General features: G+C 37.3%; 1 protein-coding gene across 4 annotated transcripts in view; it reads left to right on the top strand.

Annotated features, from left to right (window-relative positions):
• Nucleotides 1–11743, top strand: part of CD36 (CD36 molecule) — a 35490-nt gene extending 23747 nt beyond the window's left edge. For all 4 annotated transcript variants that reach the window (XM_039723658.1, XM_039723656.1, XM_039723657.1 and 1 more), the window contains exons 5-14: nt 113–295; nt 436–527; nt 967–1013; nt 3322–3391; nt 5031–5218; nt 6037–6155; nt 7427–7500; nt 8212–8266; nt 8468–8632; nt 9338–11743. In XM_039723658.1, coding sequence (XP_039579592.1) covers nt 113–295; nt 436–527; nt 967–1013; nt 3322–3391; nt 5031–5218; nt 6037–6155; nt 7427–7500; nt 8212–8266; nt 8468–8632 — 993 coding nt within the window. In that variant the 3' untranslated portion in view covers nt 9338–11743. The remainder of the gene's footprint in view (nt 1–112; nt 296–435; nt 528–966; nt 1014–3321; nt 3392–5030; nt 5219–6036; nt 6156–7426; nt 7501–8211; nt 8267–8467; nt 8633–9337) is intronic.
• The last annotated feature ends 494 nt before the right edge of the window (nt 11744–12237 follow it).

The following is a 12237-nucleotide window of genomic DNA, read 5'->3' as shown; positions in this document are numbered from 1 at the left end:
AAATCTGGGAACTGGCTTTGGCAGACATTTCTTGGAGTCAGTCTCTGTGATTTTAATTCAAAGCACATGCAGAATTTTATATTAAACATTGATTTTTTTTTTGCCATTGTAGGCTGTACCTTCCTTGTACCCAAGCACCCTAATGCAATCAGTAATAAACACTTGGGTTAAATCATCCCATGCAGCCATACTGCAGAACAGAACAGTCAAAGAAATACTGTGGGGATACACAGATCCCTTCCTAGACAGTATCCCCTTTCCTGGTGTGAAGTCATTTGTGGGAGTCTTCTACCCGGTAAGTGAAACCAATGAGGAGGCAATGCCTTCAGTTATCATACTGTGAATAAAACTTAAGTAAGCTGCTCTGAGGAAGAAAATGTTGTAAATTTGTTCAGTATTTCTAACTGTTATTTCTTCTTGTTGCATCTTTTACAGTATAATGGGACAGTTGATGGACCTTACAGTGTGTATACTGGGACAGAAGATATTACGAAAACAGCAATAATTGAAAGCTATAAAAATGAAAGGTATCATAACATTGTAGAGTAAAAAAAAAATATACACATTTTCAAGATATGGCTTGTAACTCTTGATTCACTAGGAGCTATAGATAAACAGAAAAAACTTCAATGATTCAAAGGATCAAGCCTTGTGATTAGCAAAACCATCACTTTCTTTCAGATATCAATAGTTCTGTTAGGAGCTTGGACTTAAGACAGTTATTGATTCTTTGATACAAGTATTTACTTCTGTTTTGCATTCTTAAGTAGATAGATTCCTTTTAACCTCTTCTAAACCTCTTCTAATGGATCCTGTAATTTATCTGAATTAACGAACATCTCTATCCTTTGACTTTGCTAATGGGTCAAGATATCCAGGAACAGTTACATTTGGTAATGCAGGTAATCAAAGTACTTACATGGCAGAATCTACCACATGCAGTATGACTTTTATTTTATCTTACAGGACTCTTTCGTACTGGAAAGGTCACTGTGATATGGTTAATGGCACAGGTGAGCCTATTAAAGCTTTTTAAAATTTCAACACTTTTCTTGATATTTCAAGGGAATAATGAGATACAATATTTAAATTAACTACCCTGGGATTTGCCAGTTCTGTATTCTCTATATTAAGTATCTATATATATGCAGACATACTACTACTATGATATATGCATATGTGTGTATTTATAAAAAAAAATATGAACCATTTATTACTGCACATTTTATCTATACATGCACACAGCCTCTACATCTAGAGTAAATGTGGAAGAGAAACAAAATTATCCAGTTCGCTTGTTTCTACTAATTATTTTCATAGAACAATATAATTAAGATTCTTTTTCTTTGCTATAGTAATTGAAAATTATCTTGGCATTTTAATAATGCACATTCATTTACACTGTTGAAAATTTAATTAAATGCACCAGAATGGATATCCTGATATATGAAAAGAAATTGAGGCAACAAAGGAGGAGTCTGTCAGATGAATGGCTTGTAGAGTACTAGAAAATGAAAAGGGATGAAGAAGAAAAGTAGTTTAGACTGGGATGAACAGACTATAAACAAATATTTTTGAATTTTCTTTTGGAATGCACTGGTAAACAGCTGAGTTGTTTAAGATACATTTGCTCAAGGTGCTATTTTTCTTTTTGATTAGTGAAAGCATTGCTGTGAGGACACCACAACCTGTAGAGCTGAGGCTGGCAGGTGTCTTGGTGGAGGCTTTTGTAGAAAGCTCCAGACCTTCAGTAAATGAAGGCTTTTGTGTTGGATTGTTTTGTTTGGATTTTTTTCTCTCCATTTTCCATTCTGCTTTACCTGGCATAGATTATTTTCCTTTTAACGCAGACTGTGCAACAAGGTATTTTGAAATATTTAAAATATATCACAAGAATCTGATTTTCCAAAACTCTGTGCACCATGAAGGATTAGTTCCTTTTTAAACCATGTAATTAATTTTATAAGAAACAATATTTTCTTACATTCTAGGACTTCCTCTCTTTCTTATGGGTCCTGGCATATTTTTTTTAGCCAGGGTCAGCTTTTTGTTTATTCTTCTTCTGTAACTGATGGAATAAACATATGCTTCTAACTAATTAAGTGTTGCAGCACAGTGAAAATGAGCTTTTACTTGTGAGCAAAGATTGCTTCACAGTTCACAAGGTCATTCAGTGTGACATTGCTGTATTTGGATGCAACAGATTAAAAAATCTTGTAAGTATGAGAATTCTACCTTATCTTGTAAGCTTTTACTCAAAAGCTCAACATGTATAGCATAAGAAAATACACAGATAAAAATATAAACCAGTATACTTGTATGGGGCTTGACATGACTCCATGATTGCCAACCTTACAAGAATGCCAAGATTTAGAAACAGAGTGTGTGTTTGGGATGACTTTGAATGTTTGAAAAGAAAGTGCTTCTGTCAGCAGTGGGCGAGCAGCAGTATGTAATTTAGCCCTCGTGCTCTTGCCAGCTGGATTCAAAGATATCGCCAATATTTGCAATTGTTTGGTTATGGCTGCTGCCTAAGAAACTAAACAGAAATTGTCACAAAAACCAACAAATGTATTGGTTAAAGGTTTGTTACAACACCTTAATTGGTAAAATGACAGAGGCGGCTCTTACGTAACTCTGTGTGCTTGCAATGCAGAAATACAAATCTGAGTGTCTGCACTCTTTAAGAGCAAGTGGAGGGAAACAACACCAAAGTGCTGCTCCTCTGACTTATTTTGCATATCTACCATGGAGTGAGAAGGATTGTGCTCTAGAAGTGGCTTCCTCCTCTCCATTAGGTGTAGAAGGACCTCAGCTTAGAGACCCACTTAAACAATCTTTAGTGGAAAAGGTTTAGTGTTTATTATTAAATAGACAGTGTTGAAGTCTAAGCTGTGTTTCTTGTAAACACTGAGTCACAATTTCAGGTGACTCAAGCATCTACAGAAAGGTTCAGGTCTATAAACCTAGGTGCATAAACCTCGAAGCAATGGCAACAGATTTTTGGCTTCATACTAAGCAGCTTTGTTGGGGTTTTTTAAAATGGGCTCTGTTTTAAATGGGCTCGATCATATAGCTTCAAACCTGGGAACGAAGAAAAAGCTGCTATATCTTGGCTCGCTTTCAAAAACAATTACATGTTATCTGTGAAGTGCCTGTCAATGTGCAATAACTTACATAAACATTTTCCCCACAAATGACTCCTATTGTTTACTTTTGTCACAGCTTTACAGGAAAGTAACAACCGAGTATTGAGCTAGAAATTAAATCATGTCTTCTAAGCAAAACTGCTTTCAAAATCTTGTTTTATTTTATTCACAGATGGAGCATCCTTCCCACCGTTTATTAAGAAGGATCAGGTACTACGCTTCTTCTCCTCCGACATTTGCAGGTAGGCTGCTCCCTTCCTGGGGTGTGTTCACAACCAAGTGTGCCTCTGAGTGCTTTTTGTTTTCAGAGGGTGGCTGCCGTGGCTGTGCTTGGGCTCAGGTCAGCCAGGCACTGCAACATAAACTTTTCATCTATAACACAAGTTGTGAGTTGTGCTCATGATTCAGAGCCTGATTCTACCACTTTTAGGTCAAGTAGCAAGCTAATGCAATGTACTTTATTTCAGCCAGTTACAGATGTATATTCAGGAAAATGTGACATTGTGAGCTGTTAGAAGTCTTTAAAAGACACTGAGGGCCACAGGGTTCAAAGTCATTAACTTCTTCTAAGACCAGGATCCAGCCTTTTTGGTCTGAGAAGGCAACAGGTACAGCAGGGTCTGGTTAGATCCATCTTTGACATGTCTCGAAAAAATCATTTATGCACAACAGTGTTTACTGTCATTCAATAGATACTTAAAATTGTTTTCTCACAGGATATTTTTACATATTTTATTTTTATGTATTTACAAACAAATAAGCCTGCTTAATACATCCCATGCTGATGACTTTTAAGCCTGCTGCTTCTGCTGGGCTATCCAGTATCCCCAGGTTCTCCAGTGGGATCACTAAAAGAAATGTAAAAGATTTAAAGTGCATCACAGTGTATTTACTTTGGGAGTTTCAAACCCTTTATTTATTTTGCTGCCTGGAAACAGATGCTTCCTTTTTACTAGGTTTAAAGTGGGTCATTTTCTTTGCAGAGTCTTTTTTTTTTTAAAGAACACTGTTTTTACATGAAGTTAAAGGGGGTTTTTTGTGAAGCAATTTTATCCACAAACTGGAAAACATTTCCCAATTCATAGAAAATAGAATTCTGTGCAGGGGAGAAATGATAAAATTCTTTGGATTGATTGCACACACAGTATGAGAGATCCCTCCGGCCATTTAATTCTCACAATTCATGAACAGTAAAAGAAAATAACAATTGTCAAAAGCTCCTGCAGAAGCAGGGTCAGGAAAAACTGTTCTGTCCATATTGCAAAACCCTTTTTTTGTTTGGCTGCAATACCAAGTGTTGGTGTCCTAGTCACATTACCATGTAGCAACCATACCTCTGTATCAGCTGATACTGGATTAGCAAAAAGAAGCTTAAGTAGTATTCTGATTCATATGCAACAAAATAAGGTTATATGCAAGATGTTATCTGTGTTATAAAGCTTAGATTACCATAAGGTCAGCAAAAAACCATATCAGAGATGCTTTATATGGATAAACATCTCTACTGTAGTCCAGAAGCTTTCAAAAACCTCGCAATGACTGCGGGTGTAGCTGTGTGTAGGGGAAAGAGATCTCAATTATTTTGTTAGTTTTGTCTATATTGTTTATCAGTAGTATTTGAAATTTTGTCTGTTGTTTTGTGTATTTTCATGTTCAACACTGAGCTTGTATGTCCTTTAGTGAAAGTGTGGGATATTCTCCATTGCAGAGAAACACCCCAAAATTTGCTGAACAGTGTGGCAGGAGCCTGGACATTGGGTCCTTGGGGGAGTTGTTTCTTTTGAGAGAGAGGCAGTGGGGGAGATCCTTCAGGAGCATTGCCACGAATTCAGACTTTTAATCCAAAAGGCTGAAACACTTTTTCTCCTCTTTTGTGTTCAGATCAATCTATGGAGTTTTCCACAGCCAGCAGGTTGTGAAGGGAATCACACTGTATCGTTTCGTAGTTCCTCGTGAAGCATTTGCTGCACCAACTGAAGTTGCAGACAATTACTGCTTCTGCACAGAACGAGAAATATCAGAGAACTGCACCATAGCTGGACTCCTGGACATCAGTGCCTGCAAAGCAAGTATGGTGGTGACACAGTACTGCCACACGAGCCATTTAACTGGGGACAAGACACTTGTCCTGTAGCTGGGGTGTTACTCTGATATCCAGGATGTTTGTCTGTGAATTCTCCCACAGGTTGCTTGTGAGACCCCTCACATTTCCTCTTTTCCCAAAATGAAGACTCTGATATTTCTGTATTTTGCATGCTGTTATGCAGAGTTGGGATACCATAGATTGTGTACTGAAACTGAAGGAATGTGTGTGGAGAAAGGAAAGGAGGGACACTGTGTAAAAGCCAGAGATAGTTCAGCACCTTGTGTCTGTGGCAATTCACACACACTGCAGGGGTGGGTATGTCCACAACTGTGTGTATGTACACAGACCATAGTGTGGTGTCGGTAAAATAAATATATACCGAGTCTGCATTTGGTGCAGAGCAAACTGTGAGAGGTCCCTTCAGGTCGATACAAGATCATGAAGGTGGGCAGGGACAGTGACAGTCATGTCCTCACCTCAGCATGAAACCGGGAGCACTGCCAGCTCCACAGTGTAGACACAAGACAAGCAGGATTTGCAACTGCAGTTTATTTTGCTGTGCAAATTTTCCTCATGATAACAAATAAGTTGCAAAAATGCTCAAATTTTGGATTTTTTTTGGTTTGGGGCTTTCGGGTTTTTTTTTTTTTTTTTTGGGAGGGTGGTGGGGTTAGACCATAAACATTTTTATCAGGATTGTACATCTATGTAGCAAAACTATGTTTGGAAAATGACCTGTGAAGATGAGTGCAAAAGCAAGGCTTAATGATTCAAGAGAGTTTCTTTTTTTTTTTTTAATAGAAAGACCAGTATATATCTCTCTTCCTCATTTCCTTCATGCAAGTGGATCTGTATTGAGTAACGTGGAAGGTCTGAGCCCAAATGAAAAAGAACACGAGACATATCTAGACATAGAGCCTGTAAGTCCAAGTATTTAGTACTTGTACCTTGGGAAACTTGCAATGTTTAAATTTAATAGTAGAGTGTGCCATTTACCAGAGGGACAAGCAGAAGATGCAATATTTTCATGCTTGCTTTTCTAAGGTCTGCTCTCAAAGTGGTATGTTTCAGCAGGGGAAATTTAGAGCAGAACTTTCTCTCATTCTGACCTTCAAGGTTTGGAAAATCTGTTTTGATTTTTACTTATTGAGAACAAGGGATTGAATAGATTCTGAAAAGGGTGAAATATGTTGTAGCTTTTCTATGATCTTCAGGTACTTTGAGAAAATTATATTCTATGAAACTTTTCTTTCCTCTACACTTAGTTTAAAAAATATATATTTATTTAACTATTTTTTTGATAATTACTATCTCAATTGAAACTAAATAAACATAGATGAGTTTATTTTGTATTGCTAGATCTCTGAAGAGTCTGATTTAAATAGACCTAATTTAAATCTTTGTGGCTTGACTTGTCCAGCAGATCTCCCAAACAGAATGAATTTATTTTGACTTCTTAAAAATTTACTTCTATTTCTGTTTCAGTGATTCAGATCTTTAAGGGCACTTACCAAAGTTTTCTGAATTGTATGATGAACTCAAAGGTTCCAAAATTCTATTTTGCTCTTACTTTGAACAAAAAATAAAATTAATAATTTCTCACTAAAATTAGGCAATTAAGCTATGTAACTTCAGTGAGGAGAAATGAAGTTAAATCTTTGTTTCACCTTATTTGAAATAGAGACATCAATGAGATTTTCCTAAATATTTCACAAAATTTTCAAGAATCACAGCCTTTTTTTTTGTGAAAGACAGAGAGTAGAAGAAATATGTGAAGAAAATTTTTGACCTTTGTATACATCTGTTTGTCCTGTTATGAAAGGTTTGTTTTCAGCCCTATGCAAGTTAAATATCTTTCATTTTGAAAAATAAAATTTAGCTGATTTTTGGTGGAAAAAAAACACTGAGACATCTCTTTATATTAAATATGTCATGACTGATTTAGCAGTTTTTAACTTGTCTTCATGTTTAAATGTAAATTACAAAAGTAACTATGGTAAAGCCACAAAATTATAACTTCTTTGAGAAATGAGAAAGCCTTAGAACATTACCATTTCATAAAAATTAATCCTTGAAAACATAAGGATAAAATAATCCCAAAGTGCATTTTGACGCAGTCCATATATAGACTTTGGCATCTAATTAATAAGTTTAAATTAATATCTTGTTGGATGTTTTTCACTGATTTTAGGTGACTGGTTTTACACTACGATTTGCAAAAAGGCTGCAAGTAAACCTCCTTGTGAGGCCTTCAACAAGAATTGAGTAAGTGCTACTTCTTTATTTTGTTTTTAAAGGTTCTTTTAAGTGGGCTGATAGGTCTGTGGGAGCATCAGTAGAAATGTCTTGGAGAAGAAGGAATGAAAATACTTCCCCAAAGCTTGTTCAGAGTAAATCTTCCTGAGCAGGACACTCCCAGGTGTTTTAACACAGATTTGACTTCCCTACAGAAGCTTACAAGGCAAAATTTTCTTTAAAATAACATTCTTATAAAACCCAAATGGGGCCATGAGGATGAACAAAAAGACAAACTGTATTTTCTGTACTAAATCCAATGAGAAAGAGAATTTACGAATTCCCTGTCACTAGATGGTTTTATCACAATGGTAAATGTGTTTCTAGTTGTTTTGTTTTCCTCTTCATTGGCCCAAATGTACATGGATAAACATTTTGTACATATGATGGATAAGTATCTTGTACATATGAGCACCACACAGATCTTTATCCCTCTCTGTGTCTGACTGCCTATATACAGAAGATTAGACAGGAAATGATGGTTGCCCAATATGTAAAATGGCTGCCATTAATTGTAGTTTTGGTTTTTTGGTTTTGTTTTTTTTCCACTCCAAAAGTATATTTAAGAGGTACATCTTGAAGACAGAAATATAGTTAGAGAAGAAAAATAAAAGTTTAAGTAGTGAGTGGGCTTATGTAGCAAACTTAAAGTAACATGCTGTACTTTTTTTCTCATTTCAGACCTTTAAAAAAAGTTAAAAAACCCTATGTGTTCCCTGTTCTTTGGCTAAATGAGGTTAGTATATTTTAATATTCTTTAATTTGAAATAAACAAACAAATGAAAAAAAAAACCAACCCACCTAACTTTTTCAGTCTTGGTGCCCTGAATCTGGGCAATTAAACTCATGCTGTGATTTGCACCACACAAAGAGTATATTCAGCAAGTAAGGTCTTGCATATGTACCTTTCATTGATGTTTTTCTTGCACTGTTTCAGTCTGCTGTTATTGGGGATGAGAAAGCAGAAATGTTCAGAACTAAAATTTCCGGTCGGCTCCAGCTGCTGAAAATGCTGCAGATGGCATTAATGATCGGAGGCTCCGTGCTGTTCGTGGCCTTCTTGGGGTCCTATTTCATATGCAGGTCAAAGAAATTAAAATAAGTAAGTAAGGCTTTAACACTCAGTCCTCAAAGTGACTTCTCCTTAGGGTTTCAAGAGTTCAGAATCATTACCTGTTTTGCTGTTCTTATTTTTTTACATGCTGGAAAATTCAGTATTTGTTCTGTAGGAAATCATCCAGATAATTGGCCTAATATTTTCAAGTTCTCTTCCCATCCTAAATCTTTCAGGACGCTCTTAACTCAGGGGAGGTCATCGGGAACTGCATCAGAAGAGCAACATTTTTGTTTGTTGTGATTTCTTTAAAATTGACATTTTGTCCAAGAGTGTTAAACTGCTGAGAAGTGTCCTCCAGCACCTTTCTGAGACAGTGGCCACACAGATGCAGATTGCTGTGTTCTCCCAGGACATGCCCCTGTCTGAGGTTCAGAGATCACTGTAAATCACACTTTCTACTGAGTGCTGGTTTTTCACTTCTTTCTCTCAGTGGTGCATCGCTGTAAGGTTAGTCTGAGCACCTCCTGGACATACCTAGCCCACAAAGGCAAATATACTCCCATCAGGACAGACTCGCCAAGGGGTGGATTAATGTGCTCATACCTGGGGAAGCAAACACATTTTTAGAGTTATTTAAAAGAAGTGCAGAGACATGAACATTATGATGGAAAGTATGCTGTACTAAAGAGGTATTCTTAAGCTGAAGACTAGCCTCACCATATGTTGAATTCTGATTTTATTTCACAACAGGTGAAAAGACTTCAGAGGCAGTCAGTGTTTAATTGAAATTTCAGCTAAGCAGCTTGTTAAAATTCAGAGACAAAAGGCACAGTCAATCCATGTGCTATGGAATTCAACATGTTTTTCCATTTTGAGAAGACCAGCTTACTAACCCAAATAAGCTGACTTTTTGAAGGTCCACACTTCTGACACCACTAAAGAGGCCACTGTGGAAACAACGTTATCAAAAGACTTTATTTAAAACTTGTTATACATTTTAAATTGCATTCAAGCAGACTGAAGTTGAGGTGCAGTTGGATTTTAGTCCGCCTTCTGCCATTTATGCAACTTGCTACTCATTTTCTTCTGGATTTGCAAGAAAAATGAAAGCTGCTTGCTGATGTTCCGTCTCTGAGCACAGGCTGGGAATGACAACAATTTGGAGCTCATGCTGTGCTCTAGATGCTCTCATTGCAATATTTCTCTCTGTTCCTTCAAGGAATAGAAGCTGCTGCAATAGAACTGCTCTCTGTCCTCTGTTCAGGGATGTGAATTGCATTGAATGTGAAGTTTATTATGTGAAGTTACTAACTGTAATACATGAAGTTTATAAGAGACTTACTAAAATACGTGGTTCATACATTTTATGTGGAGATGGCTCATAGATACATCACAGTCATTCATAGGTTGATGGAGCTCATTGGCATTTGGCTCCACAGCTGTTTATCAATCTGAACCACTCCCTAACTCCCAACCTGCTCCACTGCTCTTCCTGTTGTCTCCTGTGAGCTTTTATTTCTGCTTCCTGTTTGAACACCAGCCGCTGCACTGCCCTAAGCCCACTTGGCCCAAGGCCTCCCTTGGAGAATGATCTGATCTGTCACCTGACAGGCCAACAGAAAATATTCCAAATGCTTCAGAGACAGGAAAGACCGAGATAATGATTTTTGATCAAACATCACAGGGTTCCACTTGCTATAGAAGCACATAAATGAAAACAGGTAGCCCCAATTACTTACTGCTAAACCACCTGCCACAAGGAAATTTGTGCAACCATTTGTTTAATGAGGTGCATCAGCTTGTAGACAGGTAGCAAACACTTACATCTCCATAAATACTTGACTTTTGAATTTGATCTGAATGCTGTGTTTTATTCTGAGAGTAAATGGGGCAAATACAGAGTGGGGTCTCTTTCCATGGATTCAATAAATTCAGAACAAGAGCCTACGTTCAGCATTTTCTAAGATTTCTTTTTGGATCTTTTACCCCCTTGTTTAAGAGCTGCAAAGAAAAAGGGAAATCAAACATGGCCAGCCTCTCACATCCTGCTGTTTGGAAACAATGCTACAATGGACTTTAAACCAGAAAGGTTCAACTTGCTGATAAAGTACAATCTCTTTGGCTGGGTATCTTTAGTAAGGTGTTCTTACCTTTGGAAATAAAGGGAAAATCCAGCTGACTATAATGCTGGTGTTTTATTCCATTGTTCCTCGTGGACAAAGTTTTGTAGCTATCAGTAGAGCTGATGAGTCACATAAATCCCAAGACATTATTCTTGAAAGTGAGGTCTGTGAGGTACATGGCTGCACCCTCCTTCCAGCTGTGAGCTGGAACTGCCAGCTCCCAGGGCAGCTGGTGTGACCCTGGGGGAAAGGGCTGCTCTCAGCCCGTGTATTTAATTACTCATGGTGCCGACTAGTCAATGAAAAACACCTTTTTTCTCATATTCACATTGTTGCTGGTGTCATATGTGATGCTCTGTTCCCATATTAGTCTGGGGACAGTTTGACACAAGCTGAAGCTACCCCTAGAGTCCTATGGACTGGTCAAAAAAGTATGAGAGCAGCTGAATTCATTAAGCCACATCTCTGAGATAAACACAGCTCTGCTGTGGTTCAAGATCTGACACCAACTTTTTATAACAAAATGTCTTTTGTGTCAGGATCTAACATGAAAGAAGTGCTCCTGTAGTTTTTGATATGCTAACATTTCAACTTGATTTTATTTGACTTCAAGTACAATGTAAGTAAGTTAGTGTTTGCTTTACTAGTGTTATTTAGTGCTATGTGGTGCTCCAGCAGAAGTGATCCAGCAAGTCTGGCCATGATTTTAAATGTCTCAGGGCCAAATTTTATATGGTTTGTCCATAAGCATAATCTCACTGATCTCAATGCAGGTTTGGGCTTTTAAGCTATGTCCAGCACCTAGACTGCACTTGAATTGTAATTTGTAGTTACTTCATCCAAAGCATCAGTTACAGTTGTTGCTAATTCATGATACTAAGGCTCATGTTAAGTATTTGCATTTGTTCAAACCGTGCAGGGTAAACTTTCATTAGAAACATTAATGAAAATGCAAATAAAATAAAGCTCAAGTATTTTTTTCTGATATCCTTATGTTTAATTGTAAATAAAGCCTTCTGTGTTGAATAATGAAGTTCTTGTGTCTCTTTTCTTGGTATTTTGGGTATGTTTTCTTTTTCTAGAAAACTACATTTGGAAATGGATGAATAACTGAGGCTATGGCTAACCTTGTTAAATCATTTTACTCAGGCACACTGCAGCTTCCTAGAAGGGCATGTTGCTGCGTGCTACATTAGAAATACCAGTGGCATACAGCATTCATTGTCTCTGTTGGTCAGAACACCAATGCTGTGCATTTGATCCCTGTGTGGGCAATTCACTAAAGAGATGGATTCAATGATCCTTGTGGGTCCCTTCCACCTCAGTATATTCTGATTCTGTGATTTATGTTCTGGATCACAAAAAGAAGGCTTTGTGGAACAAGGTAAGTACCAGCACATCTAAACTGAAGCAATTCTAAAACAAACCAAGGAATCCAAGCTCGGAGAGAGGCCTGTTTTCAAATCCCTTGGAGCTGGATGTGTTGGCAGGATGGTGTTAGCACATCCATTACACATTACAACACCG

Source organism: Passer montanus, unplaced genomic scaffold (assembly GCF_014805655.1).
Source record: "Passer montanus isolate IOZ18808 unplaced genomic scaffold, ASM1480565v1 scaffold50, whole genome shotgun sequence".
Taxonomy (NCBI): Eukaryota; Metazoa; Chordata; class Aves; order Passeriformes; family Passeridae; genus Passer; species Passer montanus.
This window is presented reverse-complemented; position numbering and strand designations above follow the sequence as displayed.